The 18,091-nt window shown below is 56.6% G+C and overlaps 1 protein-coding gene across 2 annotated transcripts; it reads left to right on the top strand.

The window, feature by feature from the left end:
• Positions 1-5,303: 5,303 nt before the first annotated feature.
• On the top strand, positions 5,304-17,784 carry SLC16A5 (solute carrier family 16 member 5). Of its 2 annotated transcripts, none has more exons than XM_081115847.1 (6): positions 5,304-5,438; positions 6,620-6,803; positions 9,593-9,848; positions 12,440-12,583; positions 14,688-15,497; positions 16,931-17,784. In XM_081115847.1, exons 3-6 carry the CDS (start codon positions 9,650-9,652, stop codon positions 17,191-17,193), a joined length of 1,416 nt encoding a protein of 471 aa, XP_080971973.1. In that variant the 5' UTR covers positions 5,304-5,438; positions 6,620-6,803; positions 9,593-9,649; the 3' UTR covers positions 17,194-17,784. The 2 variants fall into 2 exon arrangements, with proteins under 2 accessions (XP_080971973.1, XP_080971974.1); XM_081115848.1 differs by having other exon boundaries at positions 5,332-5,438; positions 6,647-6,803.
• The last annotated feature ends 307 nt before the right edge of the window (positions 17,785-18,091 follow it).

Here is an 18,091-nt window from a genome sequence, read left to right as displayed (position 1 = left end):
ATTTTCTATAAAAGTAATTTTGCTTCAACAATAACCTAGTGCCTCCTATGTGCCAGCCACCAGTCATGGCAAATGAAATGTTCATGGCAAATATGAACTCATTGATTCCTCACCAATTCTTACCTTGGGAACCCAAAAAGTAGGTATCATTAAATCTCTCCATTGCATGGGTGAAGAAACTGAAGACAAGAAATTAAATGACTTCCCCAAGATCATAGAGGTGTATACTTTGGGGAGCCAGGATTCAAACCCAGGCAGTCTGTTTTTTTAACCACTATTCTACAGCACCTCTCAACACATTCCTTGTAGAAAATGTACGCAATATAGAAAACAAGAAAATAAAGCCACCCATAATCCTACCCTCCCAGGGATAACCTCTCTTTTTCCTTCCAGCTTTCTCATGCAGACCAAGCTATGGATCAGCTGACAATGTAGACAGCTGGAAGATAGTTATAACTCCTGTGTGCCTTTATCATCAGTGTCACACTGTGCACAATGGCTTGTTCACTGGCTGCCTTACATTACATCCTATAAGTCTGTCCTATAGCTTCGTTTGGTCTGAACTCCTTCCCTGGTTCCCTCTAGAGGTGGGTGGCAAGTGGCAACCCAGCCAAAGCCACAGGTGTTGCTTCCTCAATGTTACTCCCAAGTTTCACTCAAACCCAGGGGGGTCACTGTAGGAGCCGTAGCATGCTGGCAGCCTCAACAGTTTCCATCTGTCTTATCCCACAACTGGGGGAGAGCAGGAAGCAGGGCCAGAAGGTAGGAGCCTAGGGAATGAGCCTCAACCCTTCCCTCACCCAAATGATGGTGTTCGCAGGACAGGATGGAAGGGAAAGGATGGTCGGAGCCTCTGGCAGAGGCCTTGCCTGGCACAGAGTGGGTACCTGATCGCTGCCAGGAGCGTCTCACTGTAGACATCAGCTCAACTCTGCACTTTTCCTGTGAGGAAGGCACCTGGTGGTCCATCTCCAGTTGCCCTGCTGTTCCAGTCCCACCCCCCCAGCTCCTTGCCACAAGCAGTCCCCAGTAGCTCTCATGGGCTTTGCCAGCTCCTGCCCCATTCTGCCTCCCAAATCTTCTCACCTACTGGCCTTTGCTCACGCTGTTTCCTCTGCCTGGAGCTCTCTTCCTCCTTCACCCCCTTTCACACTCCTGTTACTGACTCATTACTTTCTCCTACTCTGTGCTTAAGGCTCAGCTAAGACAGGCTGTTCCCAGAAGCCAGTCTTGAAGTCTCCCTAAGCCAGGGGTTCCCTCCTCTCTGCTCCCATAACACCCTCTGCACCCGTCCCTCCTGGCACCTACATTTTTTATGCGTGAATCTTCCATTAGACTAGGGGCAGACTGGCTGTTTCATCTCAGTCTCCGTACCTGCCACATAGCAGGTGCTTAATAAACGTTGACCCAAGGACTGAAGGAACTCCTTCAAGGCTGGAGTGTGGGACCCACTCAGATCCTTTCCTAGGGCAGGTCAGCTGGTGGCCCAAGTATGGCTGCTCACCTCCTTCCTTCCCCCTTTGCCATCCCTTTGCTCCCTCCTGGAGCTCGGGATCCAGGTGGGTGCAAAGGACCTGCCTACTCCTCCTCTGTCTCTGTCTCGGCTTCCCCTCCAACCTGAAGCTCCTGTGAGGCTGAGGACCCTCCAGCAGGTGCCTGAGGAGAGAGAGAGAGACACACCTCTCTCAGCCTGTTTCCTAATCTGTAAAATGGCACAGGGAGGGACACCATTCGTACATGCTGATTATACACTCCCAGGGCTTCTCAACCAGCTGCTTGGGAGACATGGTGCGTTTCAAGTAGAGCCAGGGTGAGGCAAGTGAGGCACTCACCTTGGGCACAAAATTTGAGGGGAGATACCAGAAATCTCAGGACTCAAGCAATATTTTACAAATTTTAAATTAATGCAAAAGCCATGATGGACAGAATATCAAAATTATAAATAAAGGCCAGGTCTGGCCTAGTGCTCACACTACGTTCCTCAGACCCCTTGCACTAACAATGGCCTCGAGCCCAGCAAAATTTTATTCACGAAACCAGGTGAATGTTCCGTTGGCCATAGTTTGTTGACCTAGTTTTCTTTAAAAATTAACTTTTCCTCTTGATTACTGAGTTTTGTTGGCATCTCTGTGAATTTTAAGCTCCAGGCAGTTGCCTCACTCACCTCGACCTGGTTGAGGGTGTCACCTGTCTGGACGACACTACTGGAATTGAGCAGGTGGACCAGGGGGAGGCGTTAGGGACACCCAATGTCTTGCAATGCTCAGAGCAGCAGTGCCCCAAACGTCCCTGTCGTTAGTAGTGGGCATGTACACCCACACTTGAAGTGAAAATGAGTGACATTCCTTGGCCACTCACCGTTGCCAAAATAAATCACAAAGTGACAGAAGCCCAAGGGCACCCGTTTAAACGCTTTGGTTCCTTGCCAAGTGCTTCTGGAAGATTAGGGTGGGGCTCCCCAGCGGACAGTGGGGTCGATTTTTTTCGGGAGGGTAGGCTCCTCCAGGAAGTCCCTGGGTATAGGTTAGGGTTAGGGTTAGGGTTAGGGTTAGGGTTAGGGTTAGGGTTAGGTATGGAGTCCCTGGGTCCGGCCAGAGCCCCCAGGATGGGGTGGAAGGCCACATCCAGACTGTACTGAGTACCCGGGTAGGTGCTGCCACTCATTGTGCCTGGTCGGGGGGAGATGAATGCCAAGACGGCGCAGAAGGACCTCCCAAGTATATCCTCTCTGTCTTCCATACAGGACCTCCCGAGGTCTGCGATCATCCCTATAGGACCATAAATAAATCTGAACAGATCCCACCCCCTCCTCCTGTTACCGGTGAGAAGACGATGACAAGACCTCAGTTCTTGTCTTCTTAAAGGAAATATTCCAATCAAGAGACAAAGTGCAGCAAAGCCAGCAAGAATTTATTGGCCACAGCAAAAACACACTTAGGACAGTGAAACAAGGAAGGGCATAGAAGAAGTGACCGGAGAGCCCAGGCTGGGCTGCTTTGGCTCCCTGAGACGTCAGAGAAAAGGGGGCCTTCGAGACAGGTTCAGGGGGTTAGCCTGGGACAAGCTGCTGCTGCTGCCCATTGCTCTCCCGGTTGCAAGTCTCACGGGGTCCCTCAGAGGGAGGAAGGGGGGAGGGAATGGTGAGGGCTGCTCCACTGTGGGAGAGCACAGCACGCTGGGTCCTTTGTGTTGAGGGTGTTTGTCTCTCTCTCAGGTGGACATCTTAGGGAAGTTCTCAGGGAGTGTCTCACTAGAATATTCATCAGCTTTCCAGGTGTGCTCTTCCAGGGTCACTGTCACCACTGATTAGTTGGTTCCAGGGCTGGGAGTCATTAGTCAATGCAGCTGGTCCTGAGGCAGCCACTGAATCACTTGTCTGGTTTTGCTGCTTTTTTGGGCTTGGAGCCGAAATACAACTGAGGCCTAGATGTTATCTTTAGGGAAAACATGCTAGGGGAGGAAAGGTTACTCTGGTGGCAAAGTCCTTGTTTTCTCAGTTTTGTCCCTTGCTAGGCACCCAGGGCTGTCTGCCCTGATGACCTTCTGTACCTGCCCCATCGTCCTTGGTCTGCTCATGTCTGTCTGCCTATAACACTCTCAATGTTTATATCCAGAGACCTTCAAATTAAATTGACTATCCTCCCATGCCAGAGCCAACCCCAGCACTGAGACAGCTGGCAAAAAAAAAAAAAAAAAAAAATGAACCACAGGTACAGCACTGACTTGTCTAGGACACGGCTTACAACTCTCGACATAAGCATCGCCTATGTGATACACCCAGGAGTTAAGGCATCTTCGTGGGTGGCGAATAGTATCTCCTTGTGGGTTTGATTTGCATCTCCCTGATGACTAATGACATTGAGCATCTTGTCATGTGCTTGTTGGCCATTTGTATACCGTCTTCACAGAAATATCTACTCAGAGCCTTTGCTCATTTTTAATGGGGTTGTCTTTTTACTGTTGAGTTGTACGAGTTCTCCGTGCTAGTCCCTTATCAGATGTATGATTTGCGAATATTTTCTCCCATTCTGAGAGTTATCTTTTCACTTTCCCGGTGGTGTCCTTTGGTGCACAAAAGTTTTCTACTTTGATGACATCCAATTTGTGTGCGTTTTCCTTTGTCACATGGGCTTGTGGTGTCGTATCTAAGAATCCGTTGCCCAGTTATGAAGATTTAGTCCTATGTTTTCTTCTAAGAGTTTGATAGTTTTAGTTCTCACATTTCCATCTATGATTCTCTCTCTCAATGGTGCCATGTAGAAGTCCAGCCCCTTCTTTCTCATGCGGATATCCTGCTGTCCCAGCACCACTTGCTGAAAAGACTCCTTCCCACACAGGACTGTCTCAGCACTATTGTGGGAATTCAACTGACTGTAAGCCTAAGGGTTTTTCTCAGTTCTATCCCGTCGATCTACATGTCCACCCTTATGCCAGTACTACGCTCTTAATTACTGTAACTTTGTAGAAAATTACATACATTTTGTTTATTTTTTTAACCCTCACCTGAGGTTTTTGTGTGTTTTTTCCCCCCACTGTTTTTCAGAGAGCGAGAGAGACACATAGGCACCTGGATTGGTCGCCTCCCGCACGCACCCCTACCAGGGCCGCAGACGGAGCCTGCCGCCGAGGCGCGTCCCCTGGGCTGCAGCGGAGCTGGGACCCTGCAGTCCGCAGGCCCGACGCCCTGACCACTGAGCCAACCGGCCAGGGCGGCATGAAATACGTTCTAAACACTGCATGTGGAGGGCCGGCGAGCCCGAGGAGAAGGGGGGTGCCTGGGGCTCTCAGGGCGCCTGGGGACGCGGGGCGCGCCTCCCGCCCGGCTCCCGGGAGAGGGAGGGAGACTTGCCCTCTTGCCCGCTCCCCCACAGCTGCCTGCCTGGGTCCCCCTGGGTGTGGCTCTCAAAGCTCTAGGCTCCCATTGGAAGGACCCCTGGGCAGCTAACCACCCCCCCCCCAAAGAAGGGGTCGTCCACCTTGGCTTCCCACCCCATTCCCGCTGGGAGCCCGGTCTCTCCGTCGCACGCTTGCTCCCTGCCAGCCCCGGGGCGCAAAATCCAGCAGCAGGGGAGCGAGTATATGGTCTATGCAAATGACATGCTAACGACATGCAAATGAGCCGCCCGGCCGGCGTCCGGCCGCAGCTGCCGGACTGTCTAAGCCGCTCGGAGGAGGGCGCGAGGCTGGGACGCGGGTGCGGGCGCTGGCCCCGCCCCGCCGCGCCCTCCCACCGCGCGGCCAGACCTCCTTCCCCGCTCCCCGCGGCTCCGAGGCGGCCCCACCCACCGGCGCCCTGCGCCCGCCTCCCCGGGGTCGCGGGCCAGACCGCCCCCTGCGCCCGCCCGGCGTCCTGCCACCTCCCGCGCGGGAGGCCCGGGCCGCGGGGAGCCGCGCACGGCAGGAGTGCAGCTTCGGGTACGCTGGGCCCGCGCGAGCCGGTAAGCGGGCTCCCCGGGCCCCCCACCGCCCTCGAGGCGTCCTCCCGCTGGGGTCCCCGTCTGCGCGCGGCGGACCCGCCCCTCTCCCGGCCTCCCGGGCCCCTTCCCGCCTGTCGGGGGTTTGGGTCCGGAAAAGCCTTTTTGTCCCGGGCTCTGGGCTGCCACAACCGCGGGTGGTTGGGGACCCCCCCCTCCACGCCTGAGGGGGTGCCTCTCCAAAGCGACTCCTTGCCCTCCACCGCCTGGGGAGTGAAGGGAACGGGCACCACCCAAGGCCTGGCCTGAAGTCCGCACGCGGGCGCCGCCTGGACGTCCCGAAGCCCCACCCAGAGGAGATCCGTCCAGCGGAGGGTGGGAAGCGGTGGAAACTAGATCCCGGACGGCAGAGACAGGGCGCAGGGTGACGAGAGGTCATGGATTTCTGTTGCCTGTACCATCCCCCTTCCAGGCTGTGAACACCCGGCCCCTGTGGGAAATGTGGGGCACGTTTGGGGACAGAGAAGGGACGGGGTGACTTGCCCCAGCTCGTGACCTCTAGAACTGCCTCCTTCCTTCCGGGGGCCCCTGCCAGGTGCAAGAGTTTGAGGGCCTGTCAGCCCCAAGTTCAAGCTGGCTCTTTCAGTTCTTCAAGCCCAGCGGGGAGCCCTATGCGGCCTGTCCTGTGTCCTGGGCCCTGGGCTGCAGGCCCCGGGGTCCTGCCTGATATGGATGTGGTCTGTGGAGGGAGGGGGTCTCCAGGGCCTGCCCATCCTTTGCCCGCTCTGGGGCTTGTAGCTCCTCCTTTTCGCCTCACCATGAGAAGCGAACAGAGCAGAGGAAGAGAGAGGAGGAGGCCCCCCACTCTGCACACCAGCCCAGCAAGCTGCGTGAGAGCATCTGCTCACCCCCCTGACCATACTTACAAACTCAGAAGGGCAGGGAAAGGATTCTGAGGGTCTAGCAGGGCCCCTGGCATCCAACGGGAAGCCCTAAAAAGGGCCTGGGGTTTGGGAGGGCAAGAAAGGTCATCTTGGGATTGTCACTTGGGCATGAAGATGGTCTCACTCTGGGTAGGAGGGTGGGGGGAGTCCCTGAGGGCTGAGGTGGGGAGCTCCAGGTGGAAGGCGGCTCACCTCCAGTCCCAGGAAGTGAGAGCAGGCGTCTCTGTCCCCATGTCCCTCCTTGCCCCAACCACACACCAGGCAGTGATCATGACTCATGGTTCCCAGTACAAAGGAAAGCCCACTTCCCTGCCGGGGCAGAGGCAAAGCCGGAGCCCCCAGCCCCATCTCTTCTCTGCTCTGCTAAGTCTTCTGGAATGGACCTGCCTGCCAGGAAGCCAGGTCACCCTTGGTCCTGGGCTTGCCTGCCTTCTGGGAAACACAGGTGCGTCACATTAATAGTATTTTTTGTGCTGTGCCAGAAGCGGGGTGTGTGTGTGCATGGACAAGTCCTTACTTATAGTGTAGAATGGGGGTAGTTGAGGCGGGGGGACAAGATAAAGGATTGAACCACTTCAATGTGGTATGAAAACCACTATTAAGGAGAGAAAACAGGATGTCTAGCCCAGCGGAGGGTAGGGTCAGGATAGCTTCCTAGGGGTGCTGCCAGGGCTGAATCTCTCTGGCTAAAGATTTAGGGGGAACCACCACCACTGTGGCCAAGTTTTTGTGGGGGGGGCAGCTTGCTTGGGGAGGGGGCTGAAGGACCAGCTGGACATAAAAGCTATGTGTGTGGCCTGGGAATTGCTGGGGGTGTGGGAGGAGATGGCCCTCTCCTCTCCTGGAAGACTGGGTTCGTAGGGGAGCTCCCAGAGGGATGCCAGGGGTCCCCAGAGCAAGGAGGCAGCAAGCGAAGAGGGCAAAGGTACTTAGTGGTTTCCTGGGCTCTGGTTGTCCCGGGAGTCCCCAGGGAGGAGAATCTGCGAACAGCCAGCTCCACCGGAAGCCTCTGGAAGAAAGGTGGGTGCAGAGTGAAGGTCAGAATCCTGGACAGAGTGGTTGCTGAGAAGGGCACTAAAGAGACCTCACGCCCTAGTCGGTCCGGCTCAGTGGTTAGAGCATCGGCCCGAGGTTTCATTCCAGCCAAGGGCAGGTACCTTGGTTGCAGGCTCCATCCCTGGATGAGGTGCCTGCAGGAGGCAACCAATAGGTGTGTCTCTCTCCCATTGATGTTTCTCCCTCCCTCTCTCTTCCATTCTTTCTGAAAAGCAATGGAAAAAATATCCTCGCTTGAGGATTAAAAAAAAAGAGACCTCTCCAACGGGAGGTGGAGGGAGAGGGACAAAGATGAACAAGGGACTAGAGTGGGGAGAGCGCCCCCTACACACGGCTCTTCTCTGATCTTCCCTCCCTGCCACCTCTTGGTCAGTGACAGTGTGCTGCTCTGAAGGGAAATCCGCAGGGTCCTGGAGCTCGGGAGTGCCAGGGGTGGGGCAGCAGTGGAGGGAAGAGCTGGAGGAAGTGAGGGGAGCAGAGGAAGGCTGGTGGCCCTTCTGGGTGGAAGAAGGTAAAGTGGCAGGTCTTGGAAGGTTGAGGGGCTGGGATGTGTCAGGGAGGAGGGGTGAGCTGTGGAGAAGGGTGTGGAGACTTGCCATTCAGGTCACAGTAGAGAGGATCAGGTGGCATTGGTGGCCTTTCCGTTTGCTGAGGGAACAGAAATCCTGGAAGGGGCAAGAGCCAGTTTGCTGGAGGAGCCGTATCTGAGGTTTGCCCGAGCCTTGGAGCTGGGCCAAGAGGATCGGGGCTGAGGGGATCTTTAGGGCCAGCCGGTGTCACAGGCAGGAGCCAGGAGGGCAGGAGGTGCTCCTGGCCCACACAAGGGCTCAAGGTCACACACATGCACACTCACACACACACCCTGAGGCTGGGATGAATGGGCCGCTCGCCTTGGCAGGGCTGTACCAGAAGGGACTGGAGCATTCGAAGGAGTCACTATAGGGTGGGTCCTGCTTAGGTGCTGTTTTGAAGCTGCTGGGCCTGAGGGAAAGGTGTGGGCTGCAGGGCTTGGCAGGAAGAGGGGGTTTCATATTTCTGAGAGTTTCCTGAGTTTCCATGGATCTTCCCCAGACTTGGGGCTAAAAGGAGGGAGGCTGTGGGAACAGTAGCTCATGGGGCCCTTGGCTTCACCGAGGTGAAAGTTCTCCCACTTTCACCTTGGCATCAAGGAGATGCCAAGGCCAAACCTGGAGCCCTGAGTGCAGGTGAGGTCTCAGGGCGCTGGGGGAGCCAGGATGGAGGGAGGGGTCTGGGAGAGGGCTCTGCTTTTGGGGGGGACTTGAGGCTTCAAGGTCTGGTTATGGCAGCTTCTGTGATGAGGGGGAGTCGACCTGGTGGTGGCAGGGAACTGAGATAGGACTGAACCAAAGATGAGAGGGTGAAGTGTGTGTGTCTGTGTAGCATGTGTCTGTCTGTATGCCTTTGTCTGTATGCCTCTGGGCTTGCCTGCGTGTCTGTGTAAGTGTGTGCCTATGTATGTGTATGTGTGTCTATATGTGTCATGTGTGACTGTATGTATCTGTGTGTATGTATTTGGGGGGGCTGCTCGGAGAAGCTCTTGCAGGCGATAGATCATTATTCAGCATGACTGTGGAACTTGACTCTTGGCCGTGACTCTAAAAGGAGCTGCAGGGTACTTTCAGAGGTCGGTGCCCGTGAAGCTGTTCTGTGTACTCTCCTTGGCTGCACCAGCACCAGCTAGTTCAACTTGGCCTTCACAACAGCACGACAGAAATTAGCTATTGATGTGGCCTTGCGCAAGTCTGTGCATATGCAGGAGGCCTGGTTATGAATGGAAATGTATGTGTGTGCCTGGGGTCAGTGGGACTTCACGGACCCTAGAGCCCTGCTCCATTCTACAAGTAGTAACTGTGTGGGGCCCGGGCCAGCCCGGGAAGTCCCACATGCTGACTACCAAGTGATGTTAGACTAGAAAGAATTCCAGCCACCTGCCTTGTCCCACTGATTCCTCACCTGGCAGCCCCTCCTGCCAGGCTGGCTCTGGGAAATGGGTGAAAGGAGATGCCAAGGCCAATGCGTGGGCCTCTGGCCACCTCCTAGGGGGTGGTGCTCCCCCTAATGCCTGGTGCTGAGGCAAGAGGGACGGTTTCAGCCGCCCAGGAAAGGTGTCAGGTGAGCTGGGGGAGGGCTGGCAACTTCATTCTGTCCCCTTCCCAGGTGGCCCAGGCACTGGTAGCAGTGGCAGCGAGGCTGTGGCAGTGTTCCCAGCAGAGGATGCCCCAGGCCCTGGAGCGCGCGGACGGCAGCTGGGCCTGGGTGGTCCTTTTGGCCTCCATGGTGGCCCAGGGCCTCACCCTGGGCTTCCCCACGTGCATCGGCATCTTCTTCACTGAGCTACAGCATGAGTTCCAGGCCAGCAACAGCGAGACCTCCTGGTTCCCCTCCATCCTGATAGCCATGCTCCACGCAGGGGGTAAGCAGCCCAAGAAGGGGCCCTGGGAGGGATGACAAGGAGCCACAACCTCCCTGGCTTCCAGGGTCCCTCTCTCAGAGGCCATAGGCTTTGCCTTTCCTGGTGAATTCCTAAGATTTCATCTGATTTCAGGAGGGCCCGCACCCCAGGCTGCAATCCCTCAGGGCTGGGCTGGGCTGGGGTGGGGAGGGGTAAAGGCAGGCAGGCAGGCAGGCGCCTAAGATGCAAAGTCTGTCCTCAGTGGCCGCTGAAGGATGGATCCAGACTGTAGGAGTGCTGTTCCCAGCACAGACTGGAGGAGTAGCTGCATGGGGTCCAGCTGGGAGATCCCTCTGAACCTTAGTTTCTTCCCCTGCAATATGAGGGTAACACCCAACGTCCTGCCCACCTCCCACATGGGATCACAGGGTAGATCACATGACGCTGGGCAAATGCCAAGAGAGCGAGGGAAATATAAGCAGCTGTGAATGATTGGACTTCTGGAGACCATCAGGGGCTTCAGGACGGGAAAGGGGACTCTTTGAAGTCACCAGGAGCAAGGTGGGGGCATTGCAAGAGCCCCATCTTTCGCCAGAAAGCAGAGGGGGAGTTGCAAGGGCTGGGGAGCTGGAGGGAAGGCAGCCCCCCTCATTTCCTGGTTGGCTCCTCCAGGACTGTGATGACCTGACTCTTACCCCAGCCATGGGGGCAGGTCAGGAGCTGCCCAGGTGGGTTCTGCATAGCAGCTTTGGGCTCAGGGGCTGGCCTCCAGCTCCTGGTTGTTCTCCAGGGAGACTCCACAGACAGTGGCCTCCAGGGAGGCCTGGTGAACTGGAGCTGGTCTGATGGGACCACAGGGCTCTTCCCACGTGGGGGTGGGGGAGGCACTTGCCTTAGCTGACCCATCTCCCTGCCTACCTCCTGCCACTCCCGCCACCTGGCACCAGCATCCTGCTTGTTCTCACAGCTCCTTCCCTCCAGTTGGGAGGGAGGTAAAACTGTGATAGGTGCCACCCTTGCTGGAATGACCCCTGAACCTGTCACCCCAGGGCCTGGGCTCAGGGCAATGGGAAAGGCCAGACCTAGCCCAGACTGCATAACCTTTTTACTTGTAAGGTTGGTGCAGACGTGGGGATCTCAGAGGGTTCCTTCCACGAAGCCAGAGAGGGGTCTGGGCCAGGGACTGGGATCTGGGCATCCAGTGGAAACCCCCACTCCCCAGCCAGCTTTAGGCTCACTGGCCCCTAGTAGGCTCTCCAACATCTCAGTCAGCTTGGGACTCGTCTGTCATTTCTGTCTCAAACATACATTCCTTTAGCCCATGCTCATTCCGCGTAGGAAATTACCATTGAAAGTACCATTGATCTTAAGCACTCCCTGCTCCCACACATTTTAGAGGTGAGGAAAGCAAGCTAGTGCAAAGTACAAGGCCTGCCCAAGGTTGTAGAGTGAGTTCAGGGCAGCAGCAGTGCCGGTGCCAAAGGAACGCCCTGCCTCCCAGCACCCCACCCCAGCACCCTCAGCTATCTCAGCTAAGCTGGCTCACATCCCAGCCCCACCCCCAACTCCATGACTCAGGGCTTTCCCCAATATCACCTTTCCTAAGTCAGGTCAAAGTATGGTGGTGGGGAAGGTGCATGGGGCCATGGTCATATCCACTTCAAAGCCTCGCCTCCCCCTCAACAGTTGCTCTGCTTGATTATCTCTGAGGATGGGCTGCTCACTTCCTCTTTCGCTCCCACACTCGCACTGGCTCACACGCACACATCCCCTTTCCACCCCAAACACACATACAAGCGTGGTGCCCACACACACTTTCCCTGAAGCTCCATTACATGTACTTGGGGCCAGGGCACTCCGGCCAGGACTGGCTTGTTTCTACTATTCTGGGTTTGAGTCCAGAGAAAGCTGCTCAGGGTGGGGGTGGGGTGGAGGAAAACAGGCCCCTCTCCAACAGGAGCCAAACACCTGGGTGCATAACTTGTGGCTGGAGGTGATGGGGGAGGGGAGAAGGTACCCCACCCAATTTTCTCCAGAGGCCAGTGCAAGGGGGTGCAGAGGCTGGAGGGAGGGCTGTGGCCAGTCTTCTTGAGGATGGGGTAGGAGGAGGGACAGGGGGTGCTCATCATGATTTAGATGCCCAGGACCCCCGCAATTTAAGACAGATTCCCCCCCCCCCCCCATGAGGAGCTTTCACCTAGGCCTAGGTCATGAGCCAGTCCCGTTTCAGCCGGCTGGAAGCAGCCTCAGGTCAGAGCAGCGAAGGTCCTTGGTCTGCACCCCTAGGGAACCTTGTCTGGGTCAAACTGAACATTTGCAGCACCTCACTTCACACCTGGTCACACATCACCCAGCCTGATCCCTCCTTCTGTAGGGGAGGAAACTGAGGCAGAGAGAGGGATAGCCTTGCCCGGGCCCCCTGGCCAGTCTGGCAGAGTGGGCAGCAGAATCCAGGGCTGCAGGCTCCAGGGCTTATGCCCTTAAAGCCTCCTGCCTAGTTCCTGCTGGGATTCCCTCCCGGCCTCCCTCTCCCTCTCCCTCTGGGACCCCTCAGGCAGCTGCCACCTGCTGGCTGGCTTCTCACCCCTGCCCCTCCTGCCTCCACCCCACAGGACCCCTGTGCAGCATCCTGGTGGGACGCTTTGGCTGCCGAGCCACAGTGATGCTGGGGGGCGTGCTGGCCAGCCTGGGCATGGTGGCCAGCTCCTTCTGCCGCACCCTCAGCCAGCTCTACCTCGCAGCAGGATTTGTCACAGGTGATTGTCATTACGTTTCAAGAATTCCTGGGCGCCTACTAAAAAGTGCCAGGTGCCAGTGAATGGGGCAGGCAAAGCTCCTGATCTCTGGGGCAGTTTACATGAGAGGGAGAGAGACAACGAACAGATAAATGAGGATTATATCTGATCATGACAAGTGCGTGAGAAGACGGGACAGCTGATTCACATCAGTGTCCTGGCTGAGGGTGCTGAGCAGAAATTAAACCCCCAGGTAAAATGGTAGAGTATCCAGAACACCCAATGGGAAAGATACGCAGGGCAGGGGGCTGCTGTTTGCAACAAGTGGGCAGAGAAGGCCTTGCAGAGAAGGTGATGTTTGGGCAGAGAGCAAACAGGAAGTCTGCCGCTAGCCTCGGTGGGGAAGAGGGAACAGCAAGTGCAAAGGCCCTGAGGTGTCCAGGAGCAGTGCAGTGGCCTGCAGGGTAGAGGGGCATGAACAAGCGGTGGAGGCTGGATGGGGGTTCAGTTGCAGTGAGATGGGAGGCCATGTGAGGAGTCCAGGTGGCCCAGTGAGTGACATCTACCTGACCACGATTTGTAAAGCACCATGTGGGTGGGTCAGTGTGTTAAGAGTACATGACCTGGAGAGAAGAGTTGAGGATGACCCAGGGCTCCAAGGACAAGAAGCTGGACTCCAGGCCTTTTGCCCTGAGCCACTGGGAAGATGAAGTAGCCACTAACCACCCTGGGAAGGTGGGGGCAGGTTTGCAGGAAGATGGGGTGCACAGGTGTGGATGTCTCCAGTCCGGAGTTCCAGCAACAGCCTGAGCTGGAGCAAGCAGTTGGGACGTCATGAGATGGCTGGCATTCAAGTCTTGAGATGAGGTGTCACCCTGCTGTCACTAAGGGAACGAGGGAGGACTGAGCCCCAGGACACTCGTGTTTGGTGGTCTAGGCAGGGAGAAGTGACAGGAGCAGGGGAACCAAGAGGGCGGATCAGACTGAGTGGGGACCTTGGTGAGAGCGGTTCTGGAGCAGAGGTGGGGGTAAAACTCTGATGGGAACGGTTTCTCCAGACAACAGGAGGAGGGAAATTGGAGATGGCTGAGATTAAAACTTTCAAGAGACTTTGGTGTCAGGGGAGCAGAGAAATGGGCTGGGACCCAGAACAGGCTATGGGGTGAAGAGAGGGTTTTAATGGGAGAAATAACAGTGAAGGGTAATGATCTAGAAAAGATGAGAAGATGGGTGGTGCTGGAGAGAGAGATTGCTGGAGGGATGTGCCTTCCAGTGGACAGAGTCAGGGCAGGAGTGAAGGGCTGGCCTTGACCGGGAGCACAGATGGTCCATCGTCACAGATCCATTGTCACAGGCGGAAGGCAGGCTGCTGGCTGGGAGTGAGGAGGGGGGAGGCATGGAGTACAGAGAGGAAGAAGGCCCTGGGGTCATCCAGGAGGAGGGAGAGTAAATGGATGAGGGACCCGGGCAACCCAGGGCCTGCCTGAGGCTAGCGGTCATGGGTGGTTGTGAGCTTTCTCTCCAGAATGTTCAGCTGTGCGGGGGCAGGCACAGAATGGGTGGGGAGGTGGCATCTGAGCTGAGTTAGGAGAGGAGAGTCGGAAGAAGTGTGTTCCAGGCAGAGGGAACTGCAATAGTAAATGTCCAGAGGTAGGGAGCAGCGTGGTGTCCAGAGGAAGAGAGAAAAGGTGATGTGACTGCCTCATGGTGAGTGACAGGGAGAGTGGCCTGAGATGGCACCCAAGAGGTGGCCAGGAACCAGGCTGTGTAGAGCCTTCAGGGCATAGTAAGTACTTGGGCTTTTTTTTCCTAAGTGTGATGGGAAGTCTCTGGAAGGTGTTAAGCAGGGGAGAGACTTTTTGATTTAAGTTTTGAAAGATCACCTGAGTGCTGTGCCAAGGGGACAGGTGTGCCCCTGGCAGCCTTGAGAGGGCAGATCTGAGGGACAGGATGCTTCTAGGGAGCGGGGGAGGCAGGTTGATTTCGTTTTAAATCCCTGGGGACCTAGAGGTGGCTCTGGGCTAGAAGGGAAGGAGCAGACGTGGGACAGGGCCCTGCGATCCCCACCGTGGGTGCAGTGGAGGCTGCAGAACACCCTCGAGCTGGTCTCCCCTCTTTCCCACAGGCCTGGGCTTGTGCTTCAGTTTCCAGTCGACCATCACCGTCCTGGGTTTCTATTTCATCCGCCGGCGGGCCCTGGCCAACGCACTGGCTTCGGTGGGCGTCTCCCTGGGCATCACGCTGTGGCCGCTGCTCGCCCGCTACCTCCTCGAGGAACTGGGCTGGAGGGGCACCTTCCTCGTCTTTGGCGGGGTTTTTCTCCACTGCTGTGTCTGCGGGGCCATCCTGAGGCCCGTGGCCACCGGCATGGTCCCTAAAACCAGAAAGGGCCCTTCTCCACCTTCCAAGACACCCGCGCCTGGCTGCCTGGCAGCATGTGGCTGGGCCATCCTGCGCCACCTGGCCTTCGACATCCTGTGGCACAACGCGGGCTACCGCGTGTTCACTCTGGGTGTCACCTGGATGATCCTCGGTTTCCCGCTGCCGCACGTCTTCCTGGTGCCGTTCGCCATGCGGCACGGAGTGGATGAGCACAAGGCGGCCATGCTCATCTCCATCATCGGCTTTAGCAACATTTTCCTGCGGCCCATGGCGGGGCTGGTGGCCGGCCGGCCGGACTGCGCCAGCTCTCGCAAGTACCTCTTCACCCTAGCGGTCCTGCTCAACGGGCTCACCAACCTGGTGTGCACGGTGTCGGCCAACTTCCGAGTGCTGGTGGGCTACTGCCTGGTGTACAGCGTGTCCATGAGCGTGGTGGGCGCCCTCTTCTTCCAGGTCCTCATGGACGTGGTCCCCATGGATCGGTTCTCCAGGGCCCTGGGCCTCTGCACCATCCTGGAGAGCATCTCCATCCTCATTTCCCCTCCGATGGCTGGTGAGGCCCGGGGGGAGCTGGCCAGGTGTCGAGGGTGTGGCCTGGGGGGGGCAGGGTCACGGGGTGAGGCAAAGGGATCAGTCTGGACAGATCTGGGCCCCGTCCAGAATCCCAGGGGTAGGGACTTGGAACTTGTGATTTTTCCCAATCACCCCAAGGGACTGGCTACAGCCTGTTCCCCAGCTGGCACTCAGGGTATGAACGGTTAAAAATAGGGGCCTGGCCCTGTCCAGTTAGTTGCTCAGTGGTTAGAGCGTCGGCCCTCGGACTAAAGGATCCCGGGTTCAATTCTGACCAAGGGCATGTACCTTGGTTGCAGGCTCGATCCCCAGTCCTGGTCACGGCAGGTGCAGGAGGCAACCAGTCGATGTTTCTCTCACATCGATGTTTTTTTTTTTCTCTCTCTCTCCCACTCTCTCTGAAAAGCAATGGAACAAATATTCTCAGGTGAAAATTTGGAAAAAAAAAAAGGGGAAAAGGGGAGGTCACATACCAGATTTAGCCAAGTGTGTCTCTGTTTTCTTATTGGCAAAGTGAGGGTAATAATAGAATCTACCTGGTAGGCCTGTTGTGAGGGTCATACCTTATACCGGTAAGAGCTTAGTAGAGAAGCTGGCTCAGAGTAAGTACTGTGCACAGATCTGCTGTTAGTGACATCCTGGTCCTCCCACTTTCTGCCTGTGGGACTCAGCAAGTCATTTACCTTCTCTGAGCCACAGTGTCATCTGCAAAATGCAGAACGGAGCACCTGCCATAACTAGCAATTGACCTGTGCCCGTCACTGGGTGCGCATGGCCGATGCAGAGACTTACCTTCTGGTGGAAGGGTAGGGAATCAAAGCAAAGGGACACATTTGGGGGCGCAATGGTGATTTGTGCCAGGAGGGAAATGCACAGATATGGAAGCGGAGACCCGCTTGAGAGGTGTGACATCATAGCAAAGGGAAGGTTTGTGAAGCCTTCGGTGCTGGGGGCAGTCAGCAGACAGCATGTGGCTGCGGTTATTATAGTCAGATAACGGGGACTCTTATCCCAAGTGTGGAGTTGGAAGTCCCAGTTCCAAGGGATTTCCCCACGCCAGCAGTAGAGAGAGCTCTCTGGGAGGAGGTATGGGGGGCCCAGGGCGTGGCTGAGCAGCTGTCTCAGACTCCCCTGGCCATGTCTTCCGAGCTTCCTGCCACCGGGGTAAGAGACATGCCCTTATGTGCTCTTTGGCCCGAGGACTCTTCCTGCCTGGGCCAGAGTAGGTTTAGTGTTTCCTCTCCCCGTTTCATTTAATAACTATTTGTTGAGCGCCTACTAGGTGCCAGCCACAATTCCTAGTACTGGGGATTCAAAAGAGACAAAAATAAAATCCCTGCTCTCGCGGAGCGCTCAGTTTCGTGGGGGCCCGGTAGCCCTGGGCGGCGGTCTAACTAGCTCTCTGTCCTTCAGGGTTTGTCCTGGACAACACTGACAACAACTTCAGCTACGTTTTCTACATGTCAAGCTTCTTCCTCATCTCAGCCGCCCTCTTCATGGGTGGCAGCTTCTGTGCCCTTCAGAAGAAGGAGAGGCAGGGCGCCCAGGCCGAGGGGGAAGCAGGCGTCACGGAGGCCTCCCCGGAGGCCGCCCCGGAGCGCGCCCTCACCACGGAGGGCACCCACATTTCAGAGAAGCGGCTGTACACCGAAGTCATGTATGTGACCAGCGTCTGAGCCCCAGGATCACATGTGTGACCAGCATCTGAGCCCTGAGGTCAGTGAGTGACCACTGCCTTAGCCTGGGAACGGGATGTCCAGCCACTTCAGCCTGAATCAAAGGCGTTCCGGGCTCAGCACGTCGGGGCTCAGCCAGGAGCTGGGACCTTGGAGGCTGGCCTCCGAAGACTCAGGGTTCCTTCCAGTGAGCAGAATCCAGGAGCGGGTCCTTCTGACTTTTTTCCTTGGGCACCAGGGTACTTGGGGCCCAGGACAGTGGGTCTGAGCCCTGCTCGGTCTGTCATGGCTGACTCGGCTCAGCTGGCTGCCCACCGCCGCTGCTACAACTCAACACACCGGACCATCAAGTCCAGCCTGGATGCCTCTGATGTGACCTCTTTGTCCTTCCCGGGCCTCCAGACAGTTCCAAAGAGCTCGCCCTCCTGCCTCCCTTCCTCCCATTGACCCAGCCCTTGCCCTCGGTGCTGCCCGCAGCACAGGCTGCTGGCCTTGTGAGAGAATTGGTTGTGGCCTGCAGCAGTGGACGGCCAAGCGGAGGAGTTGGCGTGGATGGAGGGTTTGGACAGATTAAATGTCGGGTGGAACACCTCTCTGGTGTCTGTGCAGACAATTGGAGGGGAGCACCTGACTTGGGGTCCTAGAATCAGTAAAGTCTGAGGATCCCCCTGCACATTCAGCAGAGCCTGCTCTAGGGTCTCCCTCCTTTGCCCCACCTGATATTTTGGCTGGGAAGATTAGTGGTAGGGTTGAGGGAAGCCAGACAATTGACTGACCAGGGAGGGTAAGGAGTGCTAGGCAGCGCCCAATGCCCTCTGTGAAAATAGAGCTGCTTTTGTAACAGAAGCCCTTCTGCTCCCCTTTCCTGCCCTCGTCTCCTCCCTGCTGTGTCAGAGGC

The sequence above is a fragment of the Miniopterus schreibersii genome, assembly GCF_964146895.1.
Source record: "Miniopterus schreibersii genome assembly, chromosome: 16".
NCBI lineage: Eukaryota > Metazoa > Chordata > Mammalia > Chiroptera > Miniopteridae > Miniopterus > Miniopterus schreibersii.
The sequence above is the reverse complement of the archived record's forward strand: the minus strand, read 5'-3'. Positions and strand labels throughout refer to the sequence as shown.